Source organism: Microcaecilia unicolor, chromosome 1, assembly GCF_901765095.1.
Source record: "Microcaecilia unicolor chromosome 1, aMicUni1.1, whole genome shotgun sequence".
Classification (NCBI taxonomy): Eukaryota; Metazoa; Chordata; class Amphibia; order Gymnophiona; family Siphonopidae; genus Microcaecilia; species Microcaecilia unicolor.
In genome coordinates this window covers 271,534,430-271,553,104 of record NC_044031.1, presented here as the reverse complement: position 1 = coordinate 271,553,104, position 18,675 = coordinate 271,534,430, and the positions used below count along the sequence as shown (strand labels likewise).

Genomic DNA, 18,675 nt, shown 5'->3' with positions numbered 1-18,675 from the left:
CTTGCCAGGTACATGTAACCTGGATTGGCCACTGTTGGAAACAGGATGCTGGGCTTGATGGACCTTCGGTCTGTCCCAGTATGGCAATACTTATGTAACTATGTACTTATACAAGGGTACTCTACAAGTAAATAGGGGTTAGGAGTTAAAAGCAGCATCAAAAATATGGGCTTTTAACCTAGATTTGAAGACGGCCAGAGATGGAGTTTGATGTACTGGCCCAGGAAGTCTATTCCAGGCATATGGTGCAGCAAGATAAAAGGAACGGAGTCGGGAGTTGGCAGTGGAAGAGAAGGGTACAGATAAGACAGATTTACCCATTGACCAGAGTTCCTGGGGAGGAATGTAGAGAGAGATAAAAGTGGAGAGATACTGAGGAGCTGCAGAGTGAATGCACTTGTAAGTCAATAAGAGGATTTTGACCTGTATGTGGAAACAGATAGGGAGCCAGTGAAGTGACTTGAGGAGAGAGCTAATATGAGCATAGCGACACTAGCGGAATATAAATCGTGCACCAGAATTTTGAACAGATTGAAGGGGAGAAAGATGGCTTAGTGAGATACCTGTGAGAAGCAAATTGCAATAGTCTAAGCGAGAAGTGATAAGAGTGTGGATAAGGGTTTTGGTAGTGTGCTCAGAAAGGAAAGGACGAATTTTGGTGATATTATAGAGAAAGAAACGACAGGTTTTAGCAGTCTGTTGGATGTGTGCAGAGAGAGAGAGAGAGGAGTCAAAGATAACCCCAAGGTTATGAGCTGATGAGACAGGGAGGATGAGAGTGTTATCCACAGAGAAATAAAAGAGGGAAGAGGAGAGGTGGGTTTAGTGGGGAAGACAATAAGCTCAGTTTTGGTCATGTTTAGTTTCAGATGGCGGTGAGACATCCAGATAGCAATGTCAGACAGACAGGCTGACACTTGGGCCTGGATTCCTGCTGATATTTCAGGTGTGGAGAGGTAGATCTGGGAGTCATCAGCATAAAGGTGATACTGAAAACCATGGGATGAGATCAGAGTACCAAGGGAAGAAATATAGATGGAAAAAAGAAGAGGTACCAAGATAGAGCCCTCAGGTACACCAACTGATATTGGGACAGAAATGGAGGAGGATGCGCCAGAGCATACACTAAAAGTGCGATGGGAGAGATAAGAAGAATACCAGGAAAGAACAGAGCCCTGAAATCCAAGTGAGGACAGAGTATCAAGGAGTAGGCAGTGATCAATAGTGTCAAAAGCAGCAGATAGATAAAAAAGGATGAGGATAGAATAGAGACCTATGGATCTTGCCAAGAACAGGTCATTGGAGACTTTAGCCTGGGTTGTTTCAGTTGAGTGAAGAGGGCGAAAGCCAGATTGAAGTGGATCAAGAATAGCTTGAGATGAAAGAAAGTCAGCACAACAGTGGTGAACAGCACATTCCAGTATCTTGGATAGGAAAGGGAGGAGGGAGATGGGGCAATAATTAGAAAGACAGATTGGGTCCAATGAAGGTTTTTTGAAGAGTGGTGTAACTATGGCATGTTTGAAGGCATCAGGAACAGTTGCAGTGGAAAGTGAAAGATTGAGGATATGACAGATAGAATGGATGACAGTAGGAGAGGTAGTATGGGCGCGTATTTTTGATGTTTTTGTGATGCACGCTGGGCCACTTTTTACCGGGGCTAGGAAAAAAGGCTTTTTTAAATGGGGGCAGTAAATGGGCGTGTGCTAAAATTAAAAGTAGTGTGTGGCTATTTACTGCCTGAGACCTTACAGTAGTGGTGTGCTGGTAAATTTTTAACAACAGGCTTTCTCCCTGGTCCACCTCTGCAACCCCCCCCCCCCCCCACACACACACACACACACAAATTGCAGAGCTGGCTATACCCGGGGAGAGAGCCTTGGGGGAGGGAACTGCATTACTCTCTCTGGGGAAAAAAGTTTTTTTTAATGTTCCCAGGTTCCAATCTAATTCATGTTTAATGTGGGATAAAATGCCATAAATAAGTAAATAAATAGAAACTCTGAATGTTGAGCACCTGATTCCCATAACATGATGTCTGTTTTAGAAGCCCTTTAACAGGAGAAAAAAAAAATTTCTGCACCAATATAACAGGGTTAGGGTTTCCCTACAATCAGCCCCTCAAAATTACGATTTATAACAAATTACTACTCTACCTATAAGAAGTTATTCCCTTATTATACTTCCTCTGTGTACATCCCTATGCACAAGCCGGCAGCATGTTTAAAAATGTAAGTTTTTTTTTACAGTATCCTCCCCACCCCACCCCGCCCACCCACTTACCTATTACAGACCTCCTCCCTGCTGCCCCCACCCGCAGGGTCCAACTCCCAGCACATACCTGAAGCAGCATCCCTGATGGTCTAGTGGATTCTTCAGGGTAGGAAAGATCCCCAGTCTTTCCTGCCCGCTGCCGGCTCTGACCCTCCTCCTGCCACATCTTCTTTAAAATGGCTGCTGAGACTTACAAGGGTGGCCTCACAAGCCTTCTGCGAAAGTCTTGCGAGGCTGCCCCTGGAAGTCTCAGCAGCCATTTTTAAAGAGTGATGCAGCTGCAGGAGGGTCAGCGCTGGCAGCAGGCAGGAAAGACGGAGGATCTTTCCTACCCTGAAGAATCCAATAGACCACCAGGGACGCTGCCTTCAGATATGTGCTCGGTGTCTGTGACCCTGCAACTCGGGGGGGGGGGGAGGAGAGGCAAGCCAGTTCGCACTCCCAGAACAACTGGCTCGCAAGATGCCAAAAAATGTAACAGCCGGCTTTTGCGAGCCGCCTCCAGCACACCATTGCCTTTCTGCCACCCATTGACCTAGCAGTAAGGGCTCACACACTACACATGTGGTACTCATGCAGCATGCGCCAATGTGGCCGTGCTGCCAATTACCACCGGAAACGACCCCCATGGTAGAAAATAGAAAAATATTTTCTACCGTGGGAAACAGTGCACACCACCTTTGACATTACCGCTGGGTGGGCGCGCTAACCAGGTGGTAGTTTCAATTTGGCGCTCGCTACACACACGGTAGCCCTACTACTGCTTTCTAAAAGGGCTCCTGAGTCTGTTGGTAGTATTTTAATAAACCCTTAATATCAACATCTTCTTGTTTTCTCTGTGGTTTTGGGAAGTGCCACTCCCTCACCCTACTCCTTGGTTCTCTCTGCCTGCAGTTGTAGGGACAGGTGTTCCTCCACTTCACATGATTGTTTTCCTCAACATTCACACATGGCCATTAATTTGGAAAATGGAAATTGGCCGTTTTCCTGCAGCAGTGAAAATAGCCTTAGCATGTAGGAGAGACCTGCATTAGGGCACGCTAAGACCACTTTAAACTGGAACTTTGTAAAAAGACCCCAAAATCTGCATGTGTATTCCTTCCTTGACCTAACAATGCCCCTAAAGACACCTCCTCACAATCAACTACAAGTCTGTATATTACAAAAGATGTCACTTTGGTAGCTGGGCTGAGGAGGCAGGTTTTCAGGCATTCCCAACTTACCCAGCTAAGTAATTTTTTAGCATAAAAGCAAATATAGAAACATCATAGTGGAAAAACAACATACAGGAGAAAAAGTCACCAATATATTAATCACTCTAGCCCACATAAATTGGGGGGAGCGCTAGGTCAAACAGAAATCAGTCAGCTAAGTAACTTTGAGTATTGTCCTTTCCATGTTAGAAGGATGTTTTAACTAATACCTTCTTGATATTCTATCCAAGTGGAGATGATTTATAACTCACCTTTCCACAATCACTTTTTAAGTTCACGGCAAAGAACAAAAATGAACTGAAATCCATAAAAGAACAAGATGCAATTTGTATGAATATGCTTTGATGTCCCCATGCATACCTCCGACCCACCCCCATCCTCCCACCCTGTCAGACTGTCATAGTAATGCTTGAATGTTTTCACTTATATACACTGTCAGCTAGCACATTTGCTTATTTCCGATCTGACGAAGAAGGGCAACCTTCGAAAGCTAATCAAGAAATGTATTAAGTTATGTCCAATAAAAAAGGTATCATCTTATTTTCTTTTCCATGTTTTATTTTGTTTGATTTCTATTGATAACCTTAAGAGTGGACTAACACGGCTATCACACTCCTCTACTTATGAATAAGCAAAATGCTGCTGAACAGTGTTTAGCACATCAAAAGAACACTGAAAAAAAATATAAAACATTTAAACTGAAGCTTATTAGTGCTCCTTTAAGGTAGGGGCAGTTTACAGTAGTCCAACTGTAACATCCTATAACAGGATAAATGGTAGCTAGATCCTGATTTTTCAAGAAAAGTGCACAACTAGTGAATTTATGAAGTTTTACAAATTTGCTTCAGTATATGAGGTTTCCATGGGGAAGCCCTTACATGCAGTCATTGAGGAGGTCATTTTAGAAGGCTGGTGTGGTATTTACATGTGTAAATGCCATCTGTGTGTAAAAGATGATTTTAGAAAACTCCTATATACATGTTTAGATCTATAGCGAATCCAAAGGCTGTGTGAGTGTGAGAAAACACACGGCAGCATTTACGCCTTCACCGAAGCAGGTGTGTCAGCTAACTGCTTGTTCGGACCTGGGGTTTGTACCATTGAGTAAGGGGTGCGTAAAACCACCCCCAAGATCGACAAAAAGCATTTTGGCTTGGCTTCTTATTTGACTGTTCCTGAACACCTTGTTTTGTAAGATCCTGCACTCATGCCTCAGTTGTAAAATCAGCATTCACACATTCAAATGTAAGGTGATGCTACTTTTTACAAATGTTTTACTTTCTAAAATGGCTAGTCCCACTCTGAGGGCAATTGCAAAATAATGCATCTGATTTAAGTGCTTAAAGGGCACCTATCTGAAGCCTATTCTGTAAAGGAATGTAAGCATCAACTTTGCTTTATAGAATACTAGTGTAAAAGCTAAAATGTACATGTTTAATTTAGACGTGAACACTTACAGCAGCCATAGAGCCTGTGTAAATGCTTGCACTTAGATCACTAAAACATGCATATAAATTATAGTGTAGTACCCTTTGCCCACGCTTCACCCATATATTCCCCCACCTTCAAAGTACACACAATCACATTCAGGAAGAAGAGTGCAGAGCCAGAACATTGGCATTTATGGGCATAGGTGCACACATACATACATAGACGCTAGTATTTTGGCCATTTATATGCCAAGTTGATGTCTACTTTAGAAAATTATTCCCACAATGTATGTGCTTCAATCTACACATTAATTAATTTATTTACATTTACATACCACGTTATCTGAAACCATTGTATATGGTGTACCAAACAAGCACAGATTGCCACTTAGACTTACAAAGTTGCGTGGTAACCTATGGAACTTTGTAAGTCTAAGTGCTTTAAAAATACACCTGATAGCATGTAATTTCAAGGGGACGTTTTAGGGGCATTCCTATGAGTTAAATGTATTTTTATAGACTACGCTTGATCTGCGCCTAATTTAGGCATCAGCATTTACACCTGGTTTCAGCAGGTGTAAATGCTGAGTTAGGCACAGATTAGAACTTAGGTGCTAAGTGCGGATACCCTTTATAGAATATTTTATTTTTATTTTATTTGTTACATTTGTATCCGGCTCAATGTGGCTTACATAGTACCAGAGAGGCCTTTGCAGACTCCGGTGAGAACAAATACAAAGTGATGTTGTGGTAAGATGAAGTTCATGTGGCAATAGCCACATTAGGGAAACGTACATCGGAAGAGTTGCCTTTTGTCCATTACGTACTTTAGTTTTGTTGTGTTGCAGGGATCAGGCATTTAAGTTGGATTGGTGGGGTATGCCTTTTAGAACAGGTTAGTTTTTAGTGATTTCCGGAAGTTTAGGTGGTCGTACATCGATTTCAAGGCTTTTGGCAATGCGTTCCATGGTTGTGTGCTTATGTAGGAGAAGCTGGATGTGTAAGTTGATTTGTATTTAAGTCCTTTGCAGCTTGGGTAGTGCAGATTTAGATATGATTGTGTTGATTCTGATGTGTTTCTGGTTGGTAAGTCGCTCGACACATAATTTTTTCCACTCCAGTTTTTTGGCACGATGTTCTGAATCTAGTCCTTAGTGCTTTGCTTTGCTTTGTGTTTTAAGGCAGGCCGTTTAAACAGAAAGCTACTAATACATTGGACAAGGAGGGCATGAACTTTTCGGTCCTCTGCATTGTAATAAAACTGCTCTTTGAGATGATGAAAAGGCTTCAAAGACGAACCACATATTACGTCCCTTTAATTAAATGTGATTGGTCTACATTGGTTATGATGTCACAAAGGGTATAACACGCTTCATAAACCACATTTCTCAGTGTACGAGAGGTAATTTATGACACTATTTTACACACTGCTGCTCTCAGGTGTTTTAGAGCACTGCTGAGGCACAGGTCAAAGAATCTTTCAAGAAATTACTCAGCAGAATGGTTTTCAGCTGCATTCCATGAACACTTCTTCCAGTTCAAACACTTTGTTGAAAATACTTTGTTGAAATTTAAATAAACAGAAACACAAAAACATTGGAGAGCATCTCTGAGACACAGAACATCATCATCAAAGGGAGGGGCTTCAAATTAAGAAGTACAGCACTCAGATTATACATAGGGCACTCAGTTGGAGGTCATATATTTTTCAAGGGGTTCCCACAATTTAGTGTAACCCGAGTCTCACCCGGGTTGACTCCGGACCCGCAGTACAGAGGAACACTCTCATGCACACACAACGTTGTCTCAGACGAACAGGATTGGGCCCTGGTCTGGAGAGTAGCTGGGTCCTTGGGTAGACACTGCTTACAATCTGGTTTCCTGAAGCTTCTCAGACCAGGAACCACACAACACTCCAGGAGGTTTAAGGATAACTGGAACTTTATTTGAAACGTATCAAATGGCATCTGTGTATCGATGATCTTACTTTAGCATAGTCAGTAAAAAAGAGAGGTAGCTCCAAATCAACCTCGGTTATCAATGGGCACTTCTTCTCCACACCCAGCAGGAGTCTTTGTAAAGAGCAGTTTCTTTTACAAGGCTATACTCACAGGCACAACCCTCTTATGCCTATCCTGCAGCCAGATGGAACGCCAGGGCTAATTCCTCCTCCCAGCAAACTCCTTATACTTGCTGGGTTGGGATCCCTCATCCATGGGTATTACCATATGGTAAACACCCTGGGCAGAGCACATCATGCCTGAGCCCCATTTACAGGCCGGACTCCACAATCCACCCGAGGTTCTGGCTCCTGTACCAGCTTCTATGAACTTGATAGCCTCTATCCCCTCTTGGATCAGTTTAACTGGAGTTGGCAATTCAGGATCCCCTTAATCTTCTAAGGGTCACTTGGAAGGGGGCTTGTAACAGTTCAGAATCTAGGCAACCAAGGACAATTTTCTCCATTTACTCTCTCTATTTATTACCTACCACTCTGTGACTCTGCAAATCAGAGCACTCCCTTATTGAAATGATCTCATGATCCTCCCTGGGCTGGACCCTCTCCCAACTAAGGGCTTCTGTAAATGATTCCAATTCTAACCAAGAGTTATATTAGGAATTTGCGAAGATTGTGTAGTAACTTGAAAGATGCCCTAATCTAGTTTTCTTTTGGTCAGATGTTTGGGATAAGTTGAAGGAGATTTATGGTTTCAAAGAATCTTTCTTACCAAAATATATAATTTGGAAGTCCATTTGTATTCGATTCTTTCTTTCAGAGGCTGTTAAACTACTGTTTGACTTTCTAATATCTGTCACATTAAAATTAATAATTTTGCATTGGAAGGACAACTCTGAAGTGAATGTTTATCTCTGGTGCAGCTGGATTCTGCTAAACCAAAAATATGAACAGTCTATTACTTATTCTTCACCTGGTCCTCCAGCTGGCCTGAAGAAATGGAAAACTTTAGATCTTTTTCTTTCACCTATTACTTAGCCACATAGTGCTGTTATAAAACTCAGCTTTGGTTATTATATATTGTACTATTGTGCATGTTTTTCTGTTTTGAAAATGTTGTTGCATTTTTATAAAATTCAATTAAAAAAAAGATTCCTACATCTGATACTTGTACACTTGACAGACACTGTTCCACTAAAACTGATGACATCAATATAGCATTTTTTCAGTTTGCACTTATCATCTGCACAGTGTTAGCAATTAATAGATTGAACAGTTTCTTATTCTTTTCATTCAAGATAGCTCCCAAAACCTAAGGATCTAAATATAACTACATCAAATTTTAAATCTCTTTCAACATGAAAAATCTGAATCTATGCCCAATTTGTGCACACAATTTAATTGAGTAAGGAGCCAATACTCCAGTAATTGAGTGCCAATAATCAATTATTGGTGCTAATCGGCAACAATTTGAATTTACATGCGCATCTTGCTAAGTGCTGTTCTATAAAGATGTACGTGTAACTTTTGTAGTATGCAGCTGAAAAAGGGTGGGGCCATGGGAATGGCATAGGCGGGTCAGGGGCGTTCACTAAAGATGCACGCATGATTATGGAATTTGGGGAATCTGCGCCTAATTTTGACACAAGGGTTTACACCAACCAGGTTTCAGTTGGTGTAAATCCTCACACCCAAAACTGGGCGCAGATCCTGGAGCTAAGCACTATTCTATGAATGATGCCCAATTTGGAGCGCTGTTTATAGAATACTGCTCAGCTCTCATTTTTTCGATACCCAAATTTGGGCACCATTTACAGAATCTAGTCCTATCTGTGGGGTTGTTTTACTAAGGTGCGCTGATGTAGGCACATGTATTGGATGCGCGCAGGTCCATTTTTCAGCGTGCCTGCAAAAAAGACCTTTTTTTGGCCAAAAATGGATGTGCGGCGCACATCCATTTTGGGCCTGAGACCCTGCCTGCACCCATTGACTTAGTGGTCTCATGCGTTAATCAGGCAGTAATCATCAGTGTGTGTACACTGCCGATTACCACCTGGATAGCGCCGCAAGGTAGAAAATAAAAAATATTTTCTGCCACGCTTATTGGACATGTGTAAAAATGGAATTACCACCCGGGGCTCGTGGTAGCCAGGTGGTAGTTCCAAATTGATGCGCGTTGGATGTGCATAGGCGCCTACGCGCCTTAGTAAAAGGGCCCCTAAATTAGCTGAACCTAATGATTAGAGCAAGCAGGCTGAGAACCAGGGAAGACAGGGTTCAAATGTCACTGCAGCTACTTGAGATGTTGGGTTAATCACTTGACTCTCTATTGCTTAAGTTGCCAACTTAGGGGCCCATTTTACTAAGGTGTGATGAAACCCAGGCTTAGCTTGTTCTAATGTGAGACCTTCCCTTGCACTAAGCCCAGATTTACCACGGCATTAAAGTCAGACAATTCTTTCTTTCTTTTTTTTTAAATTTTATTTTGCAGGTTGTTTGCTTATGTCCCCATGCAGCTCCTGCAAAAAAATAATGCTGGAGTACTGCTCCCATGTTAACCCTGTATCATCCAGTTAGCGGATACCAGGGGCGTAGCCAGACTTTGGCAGGAGGGGGGTCCAGAGCCCGAAGTGAGGGGCACATTTTAACCTCCTCTGGCACCGCTGACCCCCTGCCATTGCCGACCCCCCCCCCCCCCCCCGCCACTGCCACCACCAACAACAACTTTGACCCCCCCCCGCCGACGACCCTCTCGACCTCCTCTCCCGCCGCCAACCCTCCCCCGCCGCCGCCATCGCCTACCTTTGCTGGCAGTGTACGTGCAGGACGTCAGACTCAGAAACAGAACAAAGCCTTGCGCGGAAAGAAGAGGACCTCGGCTGGCGAGGGTTGGGGTCCCCTGCCAGCAAAGGTAGCCCACGGCGGCGGTGGGGGAGGGTTGGCGGCGGGAGGGGGGTCGAGAGGGTCATCGGCAGGGGGGTCCAGGGCCAAATCTACAGGGACCCAGGCCCCCATGTCCCCACGTAGCTATGCCACTGGCGGATACTAATGCAAATGCGTTAGCTGTATAACATGGGAATGCTTACATTCCAACCATGACAAGCCCCCATCTCAAAAAATAAAAAATAACTAACTCAAAATGTGGTGCCAGAAAACAATCAGTGCATGGCACGATTCTGTAAAAGGCGTGTTCCCTTTATAGAATCACATTAAGTGCTGATTCCCACGCCTGACTTTAGGCACTAGACTTATGCCTGCTGAAACCTGGTGTCCAAGTTAGGTGCTCTGAGGCCATATTCTATAACTAGGTGTTCCCAAACCTGGTCCTGGAGGAACCCCAGCCTGTAAGGTTTTCAGGATATCCACAATGAATACCCATAGAGATGTGCAAGCACTGCCTCCACTGCATGCAGCTCTCTCTCATGAATATTTCTTATATATTCTCCAACAACTGTTGTCACTTTTACTTGTCAATCTTTATTAAATGTTTTATTCATTACCGATCATATTTTTAAAACCTTTTCACACATCCCAACATACACAGCACACTCTTCCAGATGGAATAGACTTCATAGATTCCAATTTGAGTCCTATACACAGTAACATTGTGACTGGGTTAGCTGAATAATTGAATCTTAGGCATAACTTTAGGTTCTCTCTTCCTTTTTTTTTAATTTGATCTGTTTACTACTTTATGGATAACAAAAATGAAACTGGACACATGAATGATACAGGAGATGCAATGTAATAAATGAGCTAGAGAAATATCTAGACTAAAACCAAATTACACTACTATAACCAGCCAAGAGTCCCAGGGGCGTAGCCAGACTACAGATTTTGGGTGGGCCTAGGCAAGATGTGGGTGGGCACCAAGTGTTCTCCCCCCCCCCCCCCCCCAAAACAAAATCTCAGCAGGTGAGAAAACGCTTCTTTCCACGTTTTCAGTCTGCAGCAGGTATGTGCAGAAAACAGAGCATGAGCAGGTGCCGGTATCATGGAGAGTACTGTTTTCATTACCATCAAGGGGAAGTCTTCAGCTGGCTGAGCTTGGGATCCCCACCAACTACCACCAAACGTGTGCTACTGTTGGGTGGGCCTGAGCCCTAAGTGGGTGGGCCCTGGCCCACCCAGGCTCACCTGTGGCTACGCCACTGGCCAAGACTTCCAGTCAAAGTGCTTACCAGGGTGCTGAAGAACTGTAATAAACAGACCTGTGGGAAGGAAAAAAGAAACAGGGGAAAAACCAGAGAAATGCAGGTTTTATTAGTAAATATTTCATGGGTAACAAATCATATATTAACAGGGCTTACAGTGCCCCTAAAAAAACTGTTAAGAAATGATTTTTCCACCAGCATATGATCTTGTTGAAATATATTTATAGGTTGTCATAGTAAGTATGATAACAATTATTGTAGAAAATATAAAGAGGTTTTGCCAACATTTCAGTTATTAAGCATTACAAGCAGTAAATAATAACTAGAATAGAATCTTACTGTACAGCGCCTTGAGTGAATTCCTTCAAAAAGGTGGTAAATAAATCCTAATAAATAAAGAAATAAACAGCTGAAACTCGCTGGTGGGACTTGTCTATTAGCCTTGACATTAGGAAACACACACACACACCAGCACTCTCATTCTTTTTTTCTGCGCCATCACTCACTCTTTCTCTCAATCCCCTCTTTGCTCCTCAACTCACACGGTTTCTCTCTCTCTCTCTCTCTCTCTCAATTTCTACTTCTTATACACAGCAATCACTCTTTCTTATTCCTTCCCTCCTTGTCCTAGATGGAGAATATGTGTGTACCTGTTTCAATCCTCCATCCATATCCCTAGTAGTCTCTCTAGTTTTCTCTTTTCCTTTATGTGGTTTCTCAATATCTCTGTCTCTTTTTCTTTTCATTGCCTTTCTCTGTCACCCTTCTTGTCCAGCAGCGCCTCTATCTCCTAATCCCACCTCATCCCTAGGAGTAGCTTTCTCTCTCTCTACCTGTTTTTGGACACTGAATTTTGCATTGAATGGGAATTCTGTTTTGATAGGTAAATGCCTGTGGACACCGCTGTATCCTGTGCATCCCCCTATCCTGTGCTTCACTGGTTAGTGGAGTAATGGCTGGATGTTTATAATGTTGTGTATGAGGGTAATTGTATAACAGATCATCTAGGTTGGAAGGCCAAACAGATTCCTATTTTGTCAAGACACTAAGGGGTCTTCTAGTAAAGATGAGCTCATGTCCTGTCGGGGACAGGATGCTGGGCTAGATGGACCTTTGGTCTTTTCCCAGTATGGCATTACTTATGTACTTACACGCAAGTCCATATTTTAGCATGCCTGCAAAAAAGGCCTTTTTTATTTTTGGCTGAAAATGGACATGCAGCAAAATGAAAATTGGCACATGTCCATTTTGGGCCTGAGACCTTACCGCCACCCATTCACTTAGTGGTAAGGACTCATGTGTAAACTGGGCGGTAATCATCAGCATGTGTACAATGCCAATTACTGCCTGGTTAGCGCCATGCACCAGAAAATTTCTGGCGCGCTTACTGGACGAGCATACAAAATGAAATTACCGCCCGGGCCACGTGGTAGCCGGATGGTAGTTCCAAAGGGCCCCTAAATTAGCTGAACCTAATGATTAGAGCAAGCCGGATGGTAGTTCCAAAGGGCCCCTAAATTAGCTGAACCTAATGATTAGAGCAAGCAGGCTGAGAACCAGGGAAGACAGGGTTCAAATGTCACTGCAGCTACTTGAGATGTTGGGTTAATCACTTGACTCTCCATGTTGGGCACATGTAGACACCTACACCGCTTAGTAAATTTGATCTCTATTAAAAATAAGATTGGAACATACTAGCCAGTCAGCCTTCTATTTTTGGACCACACACTGTGGAATGCCCTGCCACTTATGTTAATGTTTGCTCAGAGAGCGCTCCTTTGAAAACTTCAAGTCGAGTATCAGTTATTTCACCAAGAGGTCCTTTTACTAAGCTGCGAGAAAAAGGGCCCTGTAATAGTGGTGGGGGCTGTTTTTCCCTTGTGCCAGGGCCATTTTTACTGCAATGGATAGAATGCCCCCCCCAAAATGGCCACACAGTAAGATAACCCTTACCATATGGCCATGCGGTGGGGAGCATTTGCTGCCACTCATTGAGGTAGCATAAGGGCTCCCATGGTAACCTGGCGGTAACCAGGCAGTGAACGACAATGCCCGGTTACCACCAGGTTAGCACTGTGCTACGGAAAAAAAAATTCTGGAGCGCCAGAAATGGTGCACGCTCCAGCCAGTACTACTGCTGGTGGCCGCATTGGGCCGGCAGTAGTTCTGGATTAGTGAGTGGTAAGCCTGTGATGGGCTTACCGCTGCTTTGTAAAAGAACCCCCCCCCCCCCCCACCTCAGCTTTACCCGATGCATAGCTTTTTGGGGCCAACTATTTTAAAGATATTACAATAATGTGACCAGTTGGACCCTTCCTTAGGTGTCACAGGTAACTGTTCTGGTTCTTTTATATTTTGGAGCTATTATTGTGCTATGCATCCCCTCCTTCTTGTTGTTTACCCTTATTACTTTTCCTTCTGGTGCTCCTCTGTGTTGTCTACTGTAGAGTTATTTTATTCAGTACAACTGCTATGATGTCAGTACATCAAATAAGATCATGTAATATAATACAGCTGAACTTAAAATGCTACAGAGAACAGCAGTAAAAATGATTGGAAGGGATTGGAATTGCTTTCCTACGAAGAAAGGCTAAAGAGGTTAGGCTCTTCAGCATGGAGAAGAGATATCTGAGAGGGGATATGATAGAACTCTATAAAACCACGAGTGGTGGAGCGGGTAAATAAGGAATGGTTATCTACCCTTTCAAATAGACTAAAGAAAGGTCATAAAACCTAACAGCACAGATTTAAAATATATTGAAGAAAGTGTTTTCTTCATTCAGCATGGAATCAAGCTATGAAATTTGTCATCAGAGAAAGTGTTGCCACACAGAGACCCCCCTGGAGATTAGGGGTCCTAAGATATGAATAGATATGTTAACCATTGTGAGAATCAGAGAAACCACAGATCCCAGAATGCATGGTGGGAGAGGGAAAAGCCAGAGCAGAAAAACTACAGACCCTAGAATGCATTGTGGGGGAGGGAACGACAAGACCAGAACAACTACAGAACCCAGAATGCACTGCGGGAAGGGAGGAGGCAGGAGCATAGAGAACACAGATTTCAGACTGCCTGGAAGAATAAGAAGGGTCATGACAAACGGGAACCTGAGTTGCAGGAGAAGGCAAGAGAGGGGGCTGATTGGGAAATGGAATCAGCTGAGGAGAGGGTGGAACACTTGAGTGAGGGGGTGGAGAATGAGAGGATGAAATGGGAGGAGTTGGAGCATGTAGGAGGAGAAGGGGTGGAAGAAGAGATGGAGGTGGGAGAGGAAGTGACTAGAGAAGAGTGACTTCTGGAGGAGCCCAAAGTACCAAGGAAAGCATAATAGTCAGGAGAGATCCGGTGGATGGATGTCAAGAGATAAGTTGTTGATAGTTGTGGGTGGTGGATCATTTTTAGCCTGGCTTGTGGAACTGTGTTTAAAACTGGGCTGGCTGAAGTGAGTTTTGAGGCCTTGCTGATTTCTGAGGCCTTACTAACTGAGCTACGTATAAAAGCCTGGCTAGTTGAACTGAGTTACAAAGCCTGGCTTGCTGGACTGTGTAGAAAAGCCTGGCTTGCTGGACTGTGTAGAAAAGCCTGGCTGGGTGAATTGTGTTCAAAACCTGGCAAGCTGAACTGTGTAAAAAAGCCTGGCTGGCTGAACTGAGTATAAAAGCCTAGCTAGCTGAACTGTTAAAAAGCCTAGCTAGCTGAACTGTGTTGAGGTGAGAGCGAACAGCACTGACAAGTGTAGCGTCGGAAGCAAACAGCACGGACAAGTGTGGTAGCGAGAGCTGATAACCTGGGTGAGAGGAGTTGGTGACACCATCCTTAAGAAAGACAGTGACACTGAACAGAGATGCAGAGCGCATGTACAGGTACATCTGTTGAAAGTATGATCATAGAGCTGGTGCCATGATTGCTTTTGAATTCCTCCGGTAGCATTTTTTAGAGAATAGACTCTGCCCCTGAAGAAACACTGAAACAGGGTACTTTTTCAGGCAGCTATCAGCGCTTCACTGCCTTCAGATAAGTAACTAGAAAACTGTGTTGTGTTGGCTCTACTGGTAATATTTAATGACACTTGGACATTGGAATCCTTTACTGTTTGATATATGTTGAGCTTTTTCTGAGTTTGAACAACATTGCAATTTGAAGTAGGGAAATTATTCACCAATTATTGTCACGCATTACTCTTAAAAATTTATTATGGCACTTGTGAGAGAGGAACAATGATGGTGGAGAGCTTTTATGATTAACTAATTAAGTTGGCACATTCATATAAGTTGTAGCTATAAAGACCTCACATGAATGGTCCCACTGATTGAACATTCTCTCTCTCACACTCAGTTATTTTCACTTTTGAGTTTCATTGTGAGGTTTGACTTTCTCAGTTGCAGTTGATATATTGGATTCAATTTATCTTCCCCAACTTTTAGGTTTTTCTACATTAGAGAAAGTGATCAAGGCATCTAACATAGCTGGGTTTTAAAGGGATGTGGACAGGTTCCTGGAGGAAGAGTCCACAAGCCATCATTAGCCAGGTAGGCTTGAGAGAGCCACTACCTGACTCTGGGTGGAAGGAATAAGTCTACTCTTTGGAATCCTGCTAATTACTTTGATCTGACTTGACCACTATTGGAGAGGATGCTGGGCTTAATAGACTTTTGGTCTTGACCTAGCATGACACATCTAATATTCTTAAGATAGTTGTTTTTAAAATTGGGCAGTCATTTTCAAGGATTGTTTCTAGGATTTTTCTGTTGATAATAGAATATGTTGATCTGTAACTTGAAGAGTAACAATAGTTGGCCTTAGAGAAAGTACATTTAAATGACATTTCCACGCCTCAGGTGCTTTGCCTATGGAAATGGCCTTGTTTGCCATATATGCAGATATACTTCATGCATGTTTTCATTGATGTAAAGGCAATGTTTCATGGGTGGCATTGAAGTGGAGATTGGAAATACATCCATGCAGTGAGCAAGTGTAAATGTGTGCGGCAACTTTTCCTAGGATAATTTTCAGAGTGAAAGTCCAAGCACACTTTTTACTTTATAAACCCGTCATTGACCCTGGGGTCAAAAATATGCTTTCATACATGTAATTTTCTCCAGTGTAGTTATAAACCTCCTCTCATGATGCTAGTATGTTAAGTATGATCAACAAGTCCTGGGGCAGTTTCTCCAAATGGGTTAGTTTTGTGCATACCATGACATACCTAAAGGCTCTGTTCCCTTCCTGTAAAATGCACTATACATGTTTGCTTGCCAAGGTGGCTACAATTTATAGGTGGGGCCCTTTTACTAAGCTGTGTAAGCATCTATGCATGCCCAATGTGTGCCAAAACGGAGTTACCGCCCAACTACCGCGTGGCTCTTGCGGTAATTTCATTTTCAGCGTGCGTCCAATATGCGCGTCTGAAAAATAATTTTTCTTTTTGGACACATGTATCGGACGCACACCAAGTGGGATTTGATGTAAGTAGGTCATTACCGCCTGGTTACCGCGTGTGACTTTACCACTAGGTCAATGGCTGGCGGTAAGATCTCAGACCCAAAATGCGCCAATTTTGATTTTGCCACACGTCCATCTTCAGCAAAAAATTTTTTAAAGGCATTTTTTGCAGGCACACTGAAAAATGGATCTGCACGCGCCCAAAACGCACACGTACACTACTGCAGGCCGTTTTTCAGCGCACCTTAGTAAAAGGACCCCAATATTCTTTAGTATGAGTATTTTTTGTTTGCTATTGCTTACATAAGTAACAATGTTATGTATCACCATGTTGGGATCAGAATGAAACACATTACCATTTTTTATAATCACATTTGCCAATAGTTTATGCCTTAATTTGGATTGGTGGTGATTGTACTTTTTTAAAACGTTTTTTAATACAAACCAGATTTGAATACATCTGTTGAATTACCTAATAATGCTTCTTAAGAAAATAAGCAGCTGGTTAAATGTTTGAAAGTATCTCTTTACAGATGCACAAATATGCTAATAGAAGGGAAATAAAAATCCTCCAGTGGAACTGTAATTCGTAGAGTTTCCTCTTGAAAATCTAACTTGTGCCACCAACCAGCACTTCCGTCCCTTATCCTCTGAAACACTTGCAAGTCAAGCAACTAAGATAGGCCACCTGATAAAACTTAGCAGAAGAGAGGACTTTTCACCCCGAGGTTTCTAACTCAGTACTTAGGCTGGTAGATCCATTGGAATATTGCTTGAATAGCTTCTGATTACTGGGGTTTCCTGAATATTTATTTTGTAAAATGGGATGTTCCAGCACTAGTACACTACAAAAGCTTTTAGAAGGGCAAGAAAAGAAAAATATATTTAGGAGATAATTTTAGAAAAAGGATGCCAATATTTAACCCCCCCCCCCCCCCCCCCCCATTTACAAAACCATGCAGCAATGCAGACTGCCCATTCAATATGAATGAACTGCGTTGGCATTAGTTCACCAGCAGCCACTAGCGCAGCTTTGTAAACAGGGGGGTTAGACGCAAAAATGGGGGACAAATATTATATACGATCATCCACAAATCTAGGTAATTAGGCCAAGGTATAAGGTAAATTAAGAAATAATAATATCAACAAGCAAACATGAAAGTCAAAAAGTGACCAATGTCAGCCTTAACAATGTTCCCCCTCCCCAAAAAAAGGAAAACTGGGGGATAATCATATCTGTAATTTAAACTTTTCCTTAGAAACCACAGATACTAAGATTTGGGGTCACAGAAAATATAAGAATTAAACTGAGAAGTTATACAACAAGTACAAGAAAAACAAAGAAGAAAATTCATCCCAAGAGCCTGTGCACGTGGATGCAGGCCCAAAAGCTCTTGGCGACATCTCTGAGTATTTGTAGAAATATCTGGGAAAATTCTGATTTTAGAACTGAGAAACTCTTGGTTCATATGCCGAAAATAGAACAGTATCTCTGTCTGGCTCCAAAGCAAATGTGACCATTTTATTCATTCTTTTTATTTTTATACAATTTATACAAATTTATACAATCAATGACACACACACACTTGTTAAATACCAGTATTCTGGATACGTGCTAGTCTATAAGATGGCACCTAAACATGATGATGTAAAATCTGAAGGCGACCATACACATAGGTGGGGTCTGGGCAGAGTATGGGCAAAGTGCACAGTTATGTGTGTAAATTATAGAATGCTATCATTTATGTATGTATTTTTCAGCAATCTAAGGGCCCCTTTTACCAAACTGTGGTAAAAGGGGGCCCTGCAGTAGCATCAGCGCATGGATTTGCCGCACGCTGAGGCCCCTTTTACCGCAGCGGGTAAAAACCCAAAAATTTTAAAAAAAGGAAATGGCTGTGTGGCAAGTGCACACTTGCTGTGTGGCTATTTCAATGGGGGAGCCCTTACCACCACCTATTAGGAGCTGGTAAGGGCTCCCGCATTATCAAGGCGTGCTGTAAATGCCACACGTTGGGGATGGCACTACCACTGGCTGCTGCGATAGGCTGGCAGTAGTGTCGGATTAGAGCATGACAACACCACAGTAGCTCTACTGCGGCATTGTAAAAGGACCTCTGTGTGAGCATTTATACCAGCTCTGTTGTGCACATAGCCCACCTTATCAAGCTCACAGTCTTCTTGGTCACACCATGTTGCGGTT

General features: G+C 42.8%; 1 protein-coding gene across 2 annotated transcripts in view; it reads left to right on the top strand.

Annotated features, from left to right (window-relative positions):
* Positions 1-18,675, top strand: part of TMEM108 (transmembrane protein 108) — a 400,937-nt gene that overhangs the window by 183,053 nt on the left and 199,209 nt on the right. Inside the window, exon 1 of one of the 2 annotated variants that reach the window (XM_030206605.1) lies at positions 14,319-14,893. The exons of the other annotated variant lie outside the window; for it this stretch is intronic. Within the exon in view, the coding sequence (XP_030062465.1) occupies positions 14,875-14,893 (19 nt within the window). The 5' untranslated portion in view covers positions 14,319-14,874. Of the gene's footprint in view, positions 1-14,318; positions 14,894-18,675 lie in introns of those variants that run through there. 2 annotated transcript variants of the gene reach the window in all.